Below are 17,910 nucleotides of genomic sequence, written 5' to 3'. Positions count from 1 at the left end.
ATTCAAAAGATAAGTTGTGTGAATTAAAAGTCTACGCTAAAATAATTATTCATAGATTAAAATGAAAATGCAAAAATGAAAGTTTCAGATATAAAAGATGGGGCAGCTTTCAAAAACAAGGTAGAGGAGGAGGGAAGATGGCAGCGAGATAGGTGGGAGTGGAGTCCACTTCCCCTGTGCATGGGGGAAATACCTAGCTGATCTTCTGAAGAACAGAGTGAACACCCAACGGTATTCTAGCCTATATGAAGACTGGAGGCCAAAACTGAAGAGGACATTGAAAAATCAGATGCTAAAGACAGTGCTTCAGGACAATAAGGTCCCTGAGACCAATGCGAGGACCAGGGCGCTGCAGCCCCAGGCCTGGTGCCTGCCTGGTCTGCCACAGGATTATTGGGAGAGAGCCAGGTCAAAGGCTCCTTCCCCTGCCAAACAAGGTTTGAGCAGCACAGGAAGGACCTGGATGCTTGAAGTCGCAGGGGTTGAATAAAGATGAAGTGGCAAACACACAAGGACAGCGTGTACCTATGAAGACTGTGGATGCTGGCTGGGAAGAGTTGGGCTGTGATGGACGCAGACCCGGATAGTCTCCAGTCTGGTTGGAGAGTTGGGCTATAAGAGAGGCTAGGCACTTGTTTGGAGTGGCAAGCTTGAATAGGAGGGAAGTTTTCAAAAAGAAAAAGAAAAACAGAGGCAATCAGTGGCTGATTAGGGAATTCTCCCACAGCAGCCACCCCACCTCCTGTGCCCCTACCTCTAGCCCCAGCTGCTGTGCTCCCCCAGCAGCAATGGAGGCCAAGGCCGCAGGCTCACACCTGAAGCCCAAGGGATGGTGTGCACCTGACCTTGCTGCCCAGAGGCACCTCGAGTCCAACCCCACTGCCCCAGACGCAACAGCAAGGGGACACCTTGTGCACAACCCCACTGCCTTGGGTGCAGCAGCAGAGGAGGCGTGTGCCTGCATTCCCCGTGGCAGCCACAGCAATGTTCCTACCCTGCAGGACCGACTGGCTCTCTAAGAGGAAGGCGGAGATGTCCCCCGCAGAGGAGAGCAGCAGGGCTCAGGGAGTTAGCAATCCCCAGAAAGATTTAACTCACTGGTGGCTGAGGGGGTGCTGAACTACCCTGAAGAGACTCTGAGAGTCCCTAGCACCTAGGACAGCAAAGAGTGAGAAGGTGATGTGTAAATTGCCCCTAATTGGTGCATCTCAAAGACAGTACAATTACTGGGCTGAAGGCATGGGCTGAGTGCATAAGGGCACTGGGGGCCCAGCAACGAACTGAGGAACTGGGCTGGAGGCTGGGCAACTATGAAGAATGCAGCTTGCACCTGGCCTGCATTCCTGCAAAATCACAGGAAGAGAGAAAAGTGAAGTCCAATGCCCTGCTCAGCCTGCTGCAGCCAGGAAGACCAGCAGAACTGGCTTGGCTTGTTTAAAGCCAGTAAGAGGTTTCTTTTTTTTAATTAACATTTTTTTCATTACTTCTTCCTTTCTTTCCTCCTTTATTTTTTATTCCTTCTCCTTTTCTTTCTTATTCATTCTTCCTTCCCTTTTTTTTTTAATTCCCACAAGTGAGACAGTAAAACCTGGAGTTATGAAAGGACCACAATAAGATCCAAAGAGGGATCATCCCAACAACTGAGACAGACAAATTTCATTTTGCTGCTCCAGAGAACTTGCAAGTTATTGCATATTTGTATTATTAATTTTTCATTGTTTTTACATCTTTCATTTTATTAGTATTTTTATATTTCTCTTTTTTCTGTTTAGTCTTCTTCACTTTGTTTGTTAAATTGCATTGTTTGACTGGTTTCCCTTGTTCTCTCTTTCATTGTGTATTTTTAATTTTCTGTCTTTCACTTCACTTGTGTTCCAATAGAACACTACTTACTCTAGGTCCTGTACTTCCTATTCTTGTTATTCAGATCACATAGATTCTGTCATATGATTGTTGCTCCATTACTATCATAAATAATTGCTGTTCCATACAATGGTAAATACTACACAGCACCCCTCCCAGATCTTAGCTGACTTCACTGTTTCTGGAACTTTATTACTGTTGTGGTTAACTCTGTGCTCTCGCACACTACAACTATTTTCTATCCTTACTCTCACTGTACCTCAGAATCTGACCTCCCACAAGCTCACTGCTTTCTAGATCCAACTCACAATCCTCCCCCACCCCCCAACAAGAGTCTTATCATTTTTCCACCCTTTCAAAAAAGTGGCTGCTTGGGTGAAATATCATGGTTACCACTATACATATCCAAAGGATCTCCTATCTTTTCTCTACAGGCTGGTACTTTAAATACCATAGAATATACTCCTGCTGTCTTAAACAATTTTGCCTCCCCCTCCAACTGATCACAAAAAACAATAGGTGGGAGCTGTGAACACCAGTATACCTGCTGGAAGAGGAAACCCACCAACAAAAGAACCACCAACAGACAACAATAGAAGAAGATGAAGGAGGGAGTGGAAGCCCCACTAATATCCACCCAGGAAAAATCTGGAAATACAATTACATGCTGGAGAAGTTACACACAAAAAACAACTGAACAAGAGAGAAAAGCCTCAAAACCTCATACAGACAGAAGAACCAGCTTCAACACAACCTGTCCACACCTGCACAACAGAACACAAGATGTGGTGGACGGAGTGACCCTCAATTAACCATCTGGAGGGAAAGACCCACCAAAGAAAGACCAAACAACAATCAAAACCCAAAGATATCCAGAACCAACATAAATGACAGACCAAGACCAGTGAGCACAGGAGATCAAGGAGACTGCATGACTGAATCTCACAGGTCTTCTACCATAGAAGTTCACACCATAAACCCAGGGAGTCAGAACAGACCAATTTAAGAAGCAGAGGCTAACAACAAGAGTCTCACAAACAATGGGAAGACAAAGAATTCCCAAATGAAAGGAAAGGAGGAAGCCTTAAAAAATGCTAAATGAAATAGAGGCAAGTCAACTATCAGATATCGAGTGCAAAGTAATGGTTATCCGGAAGCTCAATGAGCTCACAGATAATCACCAAAAACTACAGGGAAACTACAGTGAACTCACTGCAAACTATATCAACATGAAAAAGGAAATAGAGACTACCAACAAGGGCCAAGAGGAAATGAAGAAAACAATTTCTGAACTGAAGAACACAGTAGAATGAATCAAAAGCAGGTTATATGAAGCAGAGGATCGGATAAGCGGCTGGAGGACAGGGTAGAGAAACACACCCAGAAAGAGCAAGAAAAGAAAAAAAAGCTCAGAAAGAAAAAAGAGGGGTTAAGGAAAATGCAGGACAATATGAAACACAATACTATCCATATAATAGGAATACCAGAAGAAGAAGAGCAAGGGATAGAAAACTTGTTTGAAAAAGAATTGCTGGAAAACTTCCCTAATTTGATGAGAGAAAAAGTCACAAAAATCCAGGAAACACAGAGAGTCTGAATCAAGAGGAACCCAAACAGGCCCATTTCAAGATACATCATAATTAAAATAGAAAAATTCCAAGACAAAGAGAGAATCTTAAAGGCAGCAAGGGAAACCAGGAAGTAACATACAACAGAGACCTGATAAGACTAGCAGCTGACTTCTCAGTGCAAATGCTTCAGACAGAAGGGAATGGCAAGAAATATTCCAAGTACTGAAAACCAAGGGCCTACAACTGAGATTACTCTATCAAGCAAGGCTCTAAATTGAAATGGAAGGACAAGTAAGGAGTTTCCTGGACAAAAGAAGCCTCAAAGAATATAGCTACTCCAAACAAACTCTGCAATAGATGCTAAAGGATCTGCTTTAAGAACAGGAAGAAAAACAGTGAGAGAGAGAGAGAGAGGAACAAGGGTAAGAAAAATTGGCAATAAATAAGTACCTATGAATAAAAACCTTAAACATAAATTAATTAAATGCCTCAATCAAAGACATAGAATAGCTGAATGATAAGAAATCATGACCCACACATATGCGATCTAGAAGAGACCCACCTCAGAACAAAAGACCTGCATGTACTGAAAGTGAAGGGCTGGAAACAAATATTCCAGGCAAAAGGACAGGAAAAAAAACCTGGGGTTGCAATACTCATATGAGAAAAAAATAAGACTTCAAAACAAGGGCCATAAAAAGAGACCCAGAAGGTCACTTCATAATACTCAAGGGAAGAATCAATCAAGAACACATAAACATAGTAAATATATATGCACCCAACATAGGAGTACCCAAATACATAAAGAAAATCTTGGAGGACTACAAGAAAGTTATTGATGTAACACAATTAGAGTAGGAGATTTTAACACCCCACTGTCAAAAATGGACAGATCTGCCAAACAAAATGCCAACAAAGGTATTTGCCATTGAACAATGCCCTAGATGAAATGGACTTAACTGATATATACATAGCCCTTCATCCCAAAGAAGCAAAATACACATTCTTACCGAACGTACATGGAACATTTTAAAAGACGGACCACATGATTGGACACCAAAGAAGCCTCAACAAATTCAAGAAAACTGAAATCATATCAAGCATTTTCTCCAACCACAAGGGACTGAAACTAGAGATAAAGTGGGAAAGCTCTAAGTTTTTTCCAGGAAAAAAACCCCAAAACACTCAAAATCATGGAGATTGAATAGCACGCTATTAAACAATGAATGGGTCAAGAATGAGATTAGGAAAGAAATAAAAAAGTTTCTGGAAACAAACAAAAATGAACTCACAACCCAAAACTTATGGGACATAGCAAAGGAAGTCCTGAGAAGAAATTCATAGCAATACAGGCCTACCTAAAAGAGATAGAAACATTTCAAATAAACAACCTAACCCTATGCCCACAAAAACTCGAGGAACAACAACAAAGATGACCCAAAGCAAGCAGAAGGAAGGAAATAACCAAGATCAGAGCAGAATTAAATGACATAGAGACTAAAAGTGCAATTCTAAGGATTAATAAATCCACAGTCTGGTTCTTTGAAAAGATAAACAAAATCAACAAGCCTTTAGCAGGCTCATCAAGAAAAAAAGAGAGAGGACCCAAATAAACACAATCAGAAATGAAAGAAGAAAGATTATAACTGATAGCACAGAAATAAAAAGCATTGTGGGAAATTACTACAAAGAACTGACTATATGCCAAGAAATCCAAAAACCTAGATGAAATGGACAAATTTCTAGAAAAATATAATCTTCCAAAACTCAATGAAGAAGAAGCACAAAACCTGAACAGACCAATAACAGCTGATGAAATTGAAACAGTAATTAAAAAGTTCCAAAAACAAAAGCCCTGGACCAGATGGTTTCACAGGAGAATTTTACAAAGCATTTAAGGGAGAGATAACACCCATCCTCCACAGATTATTTCAAAAACTCAAGAAGATGGAAGTCTCCCAAACTCTTTTTATGAAGCCAACATCATCCTAATCCCAAAACCAGATAAAGACATAACAAAGAAAGAAAACTTCAGGCCAATATTGCTGATGAACACAGATGCTAAAACCCTTAACAAAATACTGGTAAACCACATCCAGCAATACATTAAAAAGATCATACGCCTTGATGAAGTAGGATTCATCACAGAGATGCAAGGATGGTATAATATTTGCAAATCAAAAAACATAATACACCACATAAACAAAAGGAAATACAGAAATTGCATGATCTTATCAATAGATGCAGAAAAAGCATTTGACAAGGTATAGCACACATTTATGATAAAACACTTAGCAAAGTGGGAATAGAAGAGTATTCCTCAACATAATAAAGGCCATATATGACAGACCTACAGCCAACATCATACTCAATGGAAAAAAACTTAGAGCTTTCCCACTAAGACCAGGAGCAAGACAAGGATGCCTGCTTTCACCACTCCCATTCCACATAGTACTGGAAGTCCTAGCCACAGCAATCAGACAAGAAAAAGAAATAAAAGGCATCCAAATTGGAAAGAAGGAAGCAAAACTGTCATTGTTTGCAAATGACATGATCATATACGCACATAATCTTGTAGGCTCCCAAAAAAACTACTTGACCTAATAAATCAATTTGACAAAAGAGCTGGATACAAAGTCAATACTCAGAAATCAAAGGCATTTTTGTACACCAACAATGAAATATCAGAAAGTGAAATCAGGAAAAAAATCCCATTTGATAGAGCAACAAGAAAAATAAAGTGCCTAGGAATAACCTAACCAAGGAGGTAAAAGACCCGTACTCAGAAAACTATACAACACTGAAGAAAGAAATTAAGGAAGACACAAACAAATGGAAGCATGTACCATGCTCATGGATTGGAAGAATTAACATAATCAAAATGGCTATACTACCTGAAGTGATTTATAGATACAATGCAATCCTTATTAAAGTACCAATGACATATTTCACAGAGACAGAACAAACATTTCAAAAATTTATATGGAACTATAAATGACACCGAATAGCTGCAGCAATTTTGAGAAAGAAGAACAAAGCAGGAGGGATCACAATACGTGATATGAAACTGTATTGCAAGGCCACTGTAATCAAAACAGCCTGGTACTGGCATAAAAACAGGCAAGTACACTAATGGAACTGAAAAGAGAGTGCAGAAATAAACTCAAGTCTCTATGGTCAATTAATATTTGACAAAGGGGGCAGAAGCATAAAATGTAGCAAAAATAGCCTGTTCAACAAATGGTGTTGGAAGAACTGGACAACTACATGCAAAAAAACAAAACTCAATCACCAACTTACACCACACACAAAAATAATTTGAAGGGGGATAAAAGACCTCAACATTAAGTCGTGACACCATAAAAGTCCCAGAGGAAAACATTGGCAGGGAAATCTCAGACACTGCACGCAGCAACATCTTTGTCGACATGTCCCTTATAGCAGGGGACATAAAGGAAAGAATAAACAAATGGGACCTGATCAAATTAAAAAGCTTCTGCATGGCTAAGGAAAACAGCATTAAAATGAAAAGAGAACCAACTATATGGGAAAACATATTTGCCAGTGATACCTCGGACAAGGGTTTGATCTCCAAAATATGTAAAGAACTAACACAACTCCACTCCAGGAAGACAAAAAACCCAATTGAAAAATGGGCAAAGGACTTTAACAGGCAATTCTCCAAGGAGGACATACAGAGGGCCCAGAGACACATAAAAAGATGCTGAGCATCACTAGCCATCAGAAAGATGCAAATTAAAACCAAAATGAGATACCACCTCATACTGTTCAGAGTGGCCATCATAAAGAAGTCAACAAACAAGTGTTTGAGAGGGTGAGGAGAAAAGGGAACACGAGTGCACTGTTGGTGGGAATACAGACTGGTGCAGCCACTCTGGAAAACAGTATGGAATTTCCTCAGAAAACTAAAAATGGAACTACCTTTTGACCCAGCAATTCTACTGCTGGGATTATATCCTAAGAATCCTGTAACAGCAATCCAAAAGAACCTATGCACCCTAATTTTCATAGCAGTACAATTTATACTAGCTGAGTGTTGGAAGCAACCTGAGTGCTCATCAGTAAATGAGTAGGTCAAAACTCATGGTAACTCTGATACATTTACAGAATGGAATACTACGCAGCAGAAAGAAGGAACTCCTACCCTTTGTGACAGCATGAATGGAACTGGATAGCATTATGCTAAGTGAAATAAGCCAGGCAGTGAGGAACAAATACCATATGAGCTCGCCTTTAACTGGAACATAGTCAACAAAAGAAAAAAGCAAATGAAATATAACCAGAGATACTGAAATTAAGAACAGTCTGATAGTAACCAGAGGGGAGGCGGGAGGGTATAATGGGGGAAAGATTTTCAGAAACTACCATAAAGGACAAATGGACAAAATCAAGGGGTAGTGTGGAAGGAAGGGAGGGAGATGGGTTTGGCTGGCGTAGGGTAGTGGGTAGGGCAAATGCAGACAACTGTAATTGAACAACAATAAAATAATTAATTAAAAAACGGAAAAAAAAAACTCCCCAAAAACCAAAACCCAAGTAGAATACTGACTCAATATGTAATGAATTTTTGGGGTATGTCTTCATTCTTTTGTATGATTACAGATATTACTGATAGTTAAAACTATATTTGTTGGGAACCGCCCTGACTGGTATCAGAGGCTGAAACCCCCGCCTAGCTAAGGCTAAGGGAACGCCCTTGGAACCGTAAGCCAGCAAGGAGACAAAAGCTTATCTCCCTGGCAGGAATGCTGCTTCTGCTGCTTTATTCATGACTGAACCCCAAAAAGCTTGGTCGGTTAGCCAAGACGGGTAAGATTCCCCACGGGGGAACGACCTAAGACAGGCACGATCACTTTTGGGAGGCCCCCCCCAAAAGAAGGACTTGGGGGGCTGCAGCAAAAGGGGGTGATGGACCCTCGCTCCTCGGCTCTGACATAGCCTGAGTTCTCAGCGTCTGGGAGAAAACTTCCTTATCTCTTGGTTACCTAGTTCCCTTGCTCCACCTAAGCCTGAAACAATGACAGGGTGGTGCAGCTCGGAACTGAGAAGTGCGGATTCCCCAGGGTGATCAGGCCTAAGAAAGAATATGTAAATTACTGTGAAACCTCCTTTGTTTAGAATGCTCTCAGTTGAATGAGAAGGGTCTTAGGAGGAAGTTAGTTTGTTCCTCAGTCTTACAGCTCTTTGACCCCCCAACTCAATAGACCGGCAGAGTTCTTTGTTTTCTATGGTTCCTTACTTCCCCCTAATGAGTACTGTACTTTACCTGAATTATTATGCAAAATGAGCCTAATAAAAGCAGGTATGGACGGTAAATCAGCGCACTCCCCACTAGGGGGGGTGGCCATTCCGTCCCTACTTCCCCACAGAAACTAGTCTGTCTCTGTGCATGTGTCGTTTTTTCTCGCGTGTTTATCGTTGAGCCATCCACAGCATTCCGTGGTCACTGCTGGCCGGTGACCCACGCACAACATATATTTAGCTTGTATATTGATGGTTTTACCATTAAATTATTTTTGTGGTAAAATGTACATATATACCATTTTAACCATCTTTTTAAACAATTGTTTTTTATTGATTTTGCTAATACAGATATTTTGATTTTTTCCTGTTTGTTGCCCTCCACCCAGCTTCCCCCACTCCCTCAGGTAATCCCCTCACCATTGTCCATGTCCATGGATCATGGGTATAGGTTCTTTCGTTACTCCATTTCCTATACTGTACTCTATACCCCCATAGCTAGTTTGTGACTACCTATTGGTATTTCTTAATCCCCTCACGTTTCCACTCATTTCCCACCCCTGCCCACCCCCACCATCTGTCAGCAATCAAAACATTCTCCCTGTCCATGATTCTGTCTCTGTTCTGTTTGCTTAGTTTGTTATTTAGATTCAGTTGTAGATAGATTTGTATTTTTTGCCATTTTATTGTTCATAGTTTTGATCTTCTTTTTCTTAAATAAGTTCCTTTAACATTTCATATAATAATGATTTGGTGATGATGAACTCCACTAGTTTTTTTCTTGTCTGGGAAGTTCTTTATGTGACCTTCAATTCTAAATGACAGCTTTTCTGGGTAGAGCAATCTTGGCTGTATGCCCCTGCTTTTTATGTTTGAGTATTTCTTGCCAATGCCTTCTAGCCTGCAAAGTTTCATTTGATAAATCAGCTGACCAGTGTTATGAGAACTCCTTTGTAGGTAACTCTCTGCTTTAATCTTGTACCCTGAAGATCTTCTCTTTGTCTTTAATCCTCGGCATTTTAATTACGATGTGTCTTGGTGTGGTCCTCTTTGCATCCACCTTGTTTGGGACTCTCTCTGCTTCCTGGACATGCATGTCTATTTCCTTCGCCAAATTAGGGAAGTTTTCTTTCATTATTTCTTCAAATAGATTTCCAATTTCTTGTTCTTTCTCTTCTCCTTCTGGCACCCCCATGATGGGAATGTTGGACCTCTTAAAGTTGTCCAAGAGGCTGCTTATACTACCCTTGTTTCTTTGCATTCTTTTTTTCTTCTGATGGGTTGATTTTTGTTTCCTTATGTTCCAAATCATTGATCTGATTATTGGCTTCATCCAGTCTACTGTTGTTTCCCTGTGAACTGTTCTTTATATCAATTAGTGAATCCTTCATTTCTGACTGGATCTTTTTTATGCTGCCGAGGTCCTCACTAAGTTCCTTGAGTATCCTTATAACCAATGTTTTCAACTCTGCACCTGAAAAATTGCTTATCTCCATTTCATTTAGCTCTTTTTCTGGAATTTTGATCTGTTCTTTATTTGGGCCATGTTTCTTTGGCTCCTTGTTTTGGCAGCCTCCCTGTGTTTGTTTCTATGTATTAGGTAGAGGTGCTTTGAATCTGTGTCTTGGTAGTGCGTCCTAATGTAGTAGGTGCACTGTGGGGTCCAGTGGCACAGCCTCCTCTATACCCCAGCTGGGTACTCAAGGCGCATACTTTGGGTGGGCTGAGTATACCCTCCTCTTGTGGTTGAGCCTTGGCTGCTGTTGGCAGATCAATGGTAGGGATTTGCCCAGGCCAGGCAGCTGTAAGGATTGGCTGTGACTACTTACCACCAACCTCCTCCTTCCCTGGAGGATAAGCTGTGCAGGGGTAGGGGAGTGGTGTTCCGAAGTGGTCTGTAGCTGTCCCCTAGGTGGTCCTGGGTGGTGCAGGCTAAGATCAGCCCCGACCTGTATTTTCCCGGGGACCACCCTGCGTGAGTTATAAAGCAATCTGAGATTGCTGTTACTTGTGCTGAGCTGAGATTCCCAGGTGAAGCCAAGCTGTGAATCTAAGTTGGCTGCTGCTAGTGCAGGGCCTGGGTCTCACTGAGGCCAGCTGTTGATTGTTTGATAGGATTTAGGAAGTTGTGAAGCATGAACCAAGACCAACCATTCATATGGAAAAGCAGCTTGGGTGGACCCATAAATTAGGTGAGGTAGAGTCTCTGGGGATCTCCAAGGTGGGTCAAACAGTGTTAGCCAAACTGTTGGAGTCTTAGACATGGCACCAGATTGCCAGCTCTGTGGCTCTATTGGAGGAGGGTTTAAAAAAGGGACAATGGCCTCTGTTCACCTTGATGCCAGACACCTCAGTTTCTCTCTATATGCCACTGGTACCTTTCATTCTGCTAACCCAGTCCTGTAGCTCAGAGGGAGTCAGCCTGAATAGGTGAGTCCACATGTGGGTTCTTTAAGAGGAACTGCTTGGAGCTCCATAAGTTTTTTTCCACAAACTCAATCCCCACTGGTTTTTGTAGTCAGAAGTTGTGAGGACTTACCTTCCTGGCACTGGAACCCTGGGCTGGGGGATGTGGTGTGGGCCTGGGACTCCTAGCTCCCAAGATATCCCTCCTGAATTTTTATCCACCACAGGTGGGTGGTGGGACCAGTCCATTCTGCGTCTGGGTCCCTACTACCAGTCTGGGTGGATGTGGCTTCCTTAATTCTGAGTTGTCAGACGTCCATTCAACTTGATTTCTGATGGTTCTGAGTGATGGTTGTTCTATATTTTAGTTGTAATTTTGAGTGGTTGTGCTAAGAAACAAGCCATGTCTGCCTATGCCACTATCTTGACTGGAAATCTTGTACATTTAAAGTCTTGTACTTTTTAAAGTCATATACCTGACTAGAATTGTCATATAGCTTTGAATCCAATATTTTTGTCATGCTTAGAAGAAGCCAAACAACTGACTGAAAATGAAATGTTCAGTCAGAGAGAGAGAGAGAGAGAGAGAGAGAGAGAGAGAGAGAGAGAGAGGGAGAGAAATATGAATGTAAGAAGGAAACGCTGACTGGTTGCCTTCCATACCTGCCCTAACCGAGAATTAAATCTCCAACTTAGGTATGTCCCCTGACTGGAGACTGAACCTGTAACATAGGTATGAGCCCTGACCAGGGATCGACCCTCAACCTTTTGGTGCACAGGATGACACTCCAACCAAGTGAGCTACCTAGTCAGGATTTGTGTACACAATTTCTTGAAACAAGTTTTGAATGATCTGTTCATGGAAAATACCTTTTGTTTTGGTTACAACATAGAGTTTTTGAGTAGAAAATGTACAAAAGTGTTTCTTCCCCTATAGTGATTGGATTTCCCATTATGCTCTGAAATGAAATTACCTAGAAAGGATAGAAGAGTTTATATTTACCCTGCTCTGTGTTAGGTGCAGGCTGTCATATCATGCACTGTATGTTCATTGAAAGGTTATTATGGCTGGCTGACTCTGGCAGCCACAGCATTGTTTTTCCTGGGGAATTAGCTGTGCCCAGATCCCAAAGCAGCTTACCTTCATGGCCTGAATGTTTTTCAGCATGACATCTCCGATTCTTTGGTAATCTCCTCTGATGTGGGCATTGGAGCGGCCCTCCCTGAAGACAAAAGGAAAGGATTAGACACGAAGGTGTTAGCACCGAAAACATTACTGGAAAAATGTCCCAGTGCTAGATCACAAAATAACAAAATTGAGGTCTTCCTTCCCATTGACTATTTGTGTCTCTTCCTTCTTGGGTGTTAGAGATTGTTAGCACTGGGAGGAAATTATGATATTAATGCAGTCATTCTGCAGGCAGTGAATTCTATTTGCCCTTTGAAAGAGACAGGGCAGACTATTTTCTGATCATTTTAATTTGACCTCATTTTACATTTATACTCTTGTAAGAAGCAAGACTTAGCCTCAAAAATCAAGGTTTCTGCTCCCAATATCCCTTAGTGTGAAACATAAAAGGAACTGTGTGAAAATCAGTTGGGAAGAGAAAAATATAAATGAGAAAGTGCAGGAGACCCATACATGGAGGTAATGGGAAGTATGATCCAGAAGAAGGTAGGATGGGTGTCCCAGGTTCAGAGATGGGCAGGGAAAGGAGGGACCAACGTACCCCCAGATGTGCTAAGTGGCAGATGACAAAGATGTGAGCATTTTCAGTGAGTATTTGGGTATATATTCATATTTCTTATAGCTTAGTGGTTTAGCCAACATTGATAATCCAGGGGCTTAAAGAATAGAGAGAAAAGTAATAATAATAGTAGCTAGTACTTCTTAAGTAGAGTCCACCACACTGAGCACATTATAGGAATTAACTCATTTAATGCCTTAATTATGGCAGCAGTGTGAGGTAGGTACCATTAGCACCTTCATTAAATAGCTAAAGAAACTGAGGCAGAAAGGACCATATAACTTGTCTAATGTCAGTTATCATGAGACAGTGAGCTTTGTATTTGAGCCCAGGAGTCTAGTTTGAATCTATACTCCTAATCATGATGTCAGTGTTTATCTGTGAAATTTATCTGATGACAAGGAAAGAATTTCTCAGATACAATTAGAACATGACTTTCAATAATCAACCAGGCTAATACCTTCAAACCAACTATTCAGGATAGCCAGAAGCCAATTTAAATAAAAGAAATGAATTAAAAATAAAAAGGTGTAGTAATCTGGGTAGGACTGTGAAGTGAGAAGTATTCAGTGTGGATAACAACACGTACAATACAAATCAAGAGGGACTGTGATTTACACACAACAGGTGCCATTGCTAATATACTTCTGGCAATGGGAGAAACAACTGCCATCTTAGAGGAAGCAGCTGGAGCCTGCCAGTACTCTTGACTTAATCACTGATTCAATCAAATATCTCAGGTGGGGAAGTGAGAGCAGGGGGGAATGTACCTGCTATCAGGGGGTAGAAAATCCAGGGCAAGTAGACACAGAGGAGCTAGTTTCTTATGTAGCTCCTGGCTGTCCATATCATGCCACTTAATCCACTAGTTTTAACTGAGCATGTATTATAAATTACATCGCAGGGGAGACAGTGCACCCAGACCTATTAGGCAACTAAAGCTTCTCTGAAATATAAGAAGGGAGAGCATCCATTTTGCCCCCAGCCCCTCCTGGGGGCTTCAATGACTCCTCTAGGCTCTGCCTCCCTGTTACCTATTCAATTCTCTTCCCCCCAGAAATAGAGTTCATTCTTCAACCCTTCTGCTTCCTCTTGGCTGCCAAAAGAAACATTGCTGGCCAACTGCCTTAATTACTACTCACCTCTATGAATTAAAATATGGATTCTATGCTCACCTTTCCTGAAATGGTCCCATGGAAGATTACCTTCTCAATGACCTAAACCATTGAGGTATCATCACTCCTGCACCTAGCCGACCTCTCTGGGCTAGTTGGCCCCAAACTTCCTGGCTCTCTGCTCTTTAGCTTCTGGAAGCCTCTGTCTCCAGGTTGCCGGACTTCTTAAGTTCTTCAGCCCTCTTTGCAACTCTTCTTCAGGCTACTCCTAAGCTGTCTGTGTTCTTTTAGTGGTAATCTTCTCTCTTCACTTTCTATTTCTTCTTCTATTTTCTTACGTCATCCTTCTATTCCACATGGTTTCAATTCATGATGTCAAATCTATACTCAAGTGTTCTTTGTAGCTACTGATCTGAGTACTGTATTTCCTGTACCTTCCAGAGGGTTCTACATGAATGACCCCACAAGTATCTCAAACTCAACAAGTTCCACACAGTTATATTATTGTCCAAACCCAATCCTCTTCCAACATTTTCTTCCTTAATGATGTACCTGTGCTGTCCCAGTCTCAAGCTAGAAATCTCAGTTATCCTCACTCATTTGTGTCTTGTATCTACACCCATCAAATCAAATTCTACCCTTAAATAGAGAATGCTCAAGGATCTGACTTAGACCCAGGCTCTGCTCTTAAGATAGTTCTCAGTTCATTGCAAATCACCCCATCAGCTGCAGGACTGAAGTACCTCTGGATTTTTGACAAATGGTTATTAATCAAACTGCTGTTGAAAAATTCATCATTTGACCATTCTGTTGATCCCTGCATGGCTGGGTTTGGTTGAGAATTTACTGGTTGCTCTTCTCTTCCCACTGGGAGCAGAAAGGAGCTCCAGCTGGAAATGGAGGCTTTCTGCTATTTATAAACACCCAGCTCCTGCATCTTCACTGTCACATGAAGCTCTTCTAGGAGCTAGAAAGTCCTCCTTCCTTCTCCCCACTGCACCTCATGCCTGAACAACAAAAGACCACCCAGGTACTGAGCCAGAATGACCTAATATTGAGTAAATGCCACACATCAATAAAAGGAGGCAACACACAATTTAGACCTGATTTGTGAGAATGTAGCTATTATCCAGGGCTTAAATAATTGACCCCAAACTTTCAATCATATCACTGACAATGCATATAAGATCTTTAATTAGTTAGAAGCACATAATTTAGGTATTTTATTTTTTTAGAGATTTTATTTCATTTTAGACAGAGGGAAAGGAAGGGAGGAAGAGAGGGGGAGAAATATCAAAGTGTGGTTGCCTCTCATGTGCCCCATACTGGGGACCTGGAATGCAACCCAGGCATGTGCCCTGACTGGGAACTGAACCAGCGACCCTTTGGTTCGAAGGCTGGTGCTCAATCCACTGAGCCACACCAGCCAGGGCTATAATTTAGATATTTTAGAGTCCTCTGGATTGGGTGGGCAAGGGGAGAAATGGGGGTCTCTGGCTTCTATTAATAATAAGCATTTTCTTCCTCTCACAGATAATGCCCTACACTGAGGAGAAAATGAAGTGCTGGGAGGCAGATACTGGGAGAGGGTTGTACAGCAGTGATGGAAGCCAAACTTCACTGACTTCACTTCCTTTCTTCTTTTGCCAAGTATTTATCAAAAGAAAATGTACTGATGTTAAAACCCTAAACTGAAGGGAACATTCTTCCTGCATCAGCTTGCTAGTACAACACTGTCTGTTTCCCTAAGTCTTTAGCATCTTAATTTTCATTTTAGAAACTGCTCTGGGTTAGTAACATCAATCCCCTGTGTTGCAGGGAAGACAATGATATCAGTAATTCAAAGGGGACAGCTCTAGGTGGTGTAGTGAAACCAGGCTGGGGCCTCTGAAGTTAATGCAGTCAGTGCAGGCAGCTCATCTCCTCCTCCCCGGAAACCCCTACCCTGAGTTAGGCCATGGGAACAAACCAGAAACTCCTGCTGCCTCCTATAGAAATACCATCATGTTTTGACTTCCTCTCTATGTTAGTGCCGCCAAATCAACAAGTCCAAAGCATATACTTTACTGTGAAGAGCTAAAAGGTCATTTTATTATTGGGAACATGAAAAAGTAATTATAACTCTTCCAAAACATCCTCCGGATGTTAACCTCACAAGGGTCCTTGTTTGGAAGACAGGGCCACATATTTGTTGTCTGCGTAATTACCACGTGGCAGCAAAGCTGAAAATCCTTTGACAATTTCACTTTAAAAACCCATGTACTGAGTAGCCTCCTTGATGCTAAATTCTGACCTGTGTACCATGATTAATGTACTCCCAGGATCAATGACATAGGATTTCAGCACAGGGTTGAAGACACAGACACGCACACAGACTCACACACCCCCTCATGAATTTCTGAGTCTTGGATTCTCTGGAAACACTTCATTCACCACTGCGTGAGCTGGTCCATAACTAACAGCAGCCAGTCTCAGAAGAGAGGAGGCAAAGAATAGGGGAATAAGAACCAGTTCTCCGGAAAGGTTACTGACGAACAGCGAGGCTGTCCACCTGTCTACACAGGGCACAAGGAGGCAGGTCTCTGGTTGTGCCCGTCAGGAAACACTTTTACAGGCTCTAGATGCAGATGGGGCAAGGCCAACAGGATAAATCACCACTAATCACGACTCTGCCACCCCATTCACTTCCCCAACCCCAAGGTGGGACTTAAGAAACAGTTTACAGTATGCTGATGACATTCTTGGTGATACAATCCCCAGTTATGAAATACGCACCCCCTATGGCACTGTCCCCTTCTGGGAGGGCAGGAGGGCAGTCCTGGGCTTAGGTCAAGTGTCAGAGGAGATTCTTTACCAGGGAATGTAGGAAACAACTGACCCACTGGGCTTTTAAAGTAGCCCAAGGTTAATCTAAGCATGTTATTAAACATACAGCTCTCCTCATCTTCTCCCAACAAAATTAAGAGTCATCCCCTTAGATTGAAACACAACAGTAAACTGTGCATCTGGGAGCTACAGGGTTGACTTTTTCACCTGGCGTTGTGTCTGGATGCTCCCTAACCCTGGGAAAATAGATGTAACTATGTGAAGCCTCACTTGCAAAACAAACATCACATCCCCGTGGTTTCTATGATTCTAAATGAAAAGAGTGTAATTACATGTGTTTGTCTATCTGCATAAGTAAAAGGATAATACATAAATAAGTAAGTGAATAAAAAATCTTCCATTTATATGTGGGTAGGGAGAGTGGCTAGGTTCAAAAAGCTAATGAATTAGAGTAATAGATTATAATTATGCACAACTTAATGACTAGAATTCATTCTGAGGAATGTGTGGTTAGGTGATGTCATTATTGTGCCAACATCACAGAGTGCACTTACACAAATCTAGATGGCCTAGCCTACTACACACTTGGGCCATATGGTATAACCTACTGCTTCGAGGCTATAAGCCCATATAGCATGTTACTGTACAAATAACACAACATTAAACCAGCATGAGAAAAATGATGCAGTCAAGAGACATAGTAAGAATTAGATGAGGTTGCTGGTGGCATAAGATGACACAGTTTTATAGCAAACTTTTTCTTAAAGTATCGTTTTATTTTTTAAATTTTATTTATTTATTTTTAGAGAGAGGGGATGGGAAGGAGAAAGAGAGAGAGAGAAACATCAGTGTGTGGTTGCCTCTCACACACCCTATACTGGGAACCTGGCCTACAACCTAGGCATGTGCCCTGACTGGGAATCGAACTGGTGACCCTTTGGTTCACAGGCCCATGCTTAATCCACTGAACTACACCAGCCAGGGCCTAACTTTTTTTTTGTAAGATTACACTCTAGTGTAGTAAACTCATACACCAGTAACATAGTCATTTATTGTCAAGTATTATGTGCTGTACATAATGGTATGTGCTATACTTTTATACACCAGCAGCACAGCAGG

The 17,910-nt window shown here is 41.6% G+C and overlaps 1 protein-coding gene across 4 annotated transcripts in view; it reads right to left on the bottom strand.

Annotated features, from left to right (window-relative positions):
- The window catches only part of FARP1 (FERM, ARH/RhoGEF and pleckstrin domain protein 1), a 380,744-nt gene that overhangs the window by 25,908 nt on the left and 336,926 nt on the right, over positions 1–17,910 (bottom strand). For all 4 annotated transcript variants that reach the window (XM_045821170.1, XM_045821167.1, XM_045821169.1 and 1 more), the window contains exon 17: positions 12,244–12,325. In XM_045821170.1, coding sequence (XP_045677126.1) covers positions 12,244–12,325 — 82 coding nt within the window. The remainder of the gene's footprint in view (positions 1–12,243; positions 12,326–17,910) is intronic.

This window comes from Phyllostomus hastatus, unplaced genomic scaffold (assembly GCF_019186645.2).
Source record: "Phyllostomus hastatus isolate PE091 unplaced genomic scaffold, TTU_PhHast_1.1 phas_scaffold_46, whole genome shotgun sequence".
NCBI lineage: Eukaryota > Metazoa > Chordata > Mammalia > Chiroptera > Phyllostomidae > Phyllostomus > Phyllostomus hastatus.
This window is presented reverse-complemented; position numbering and strand designations above follow the sequence as displayed.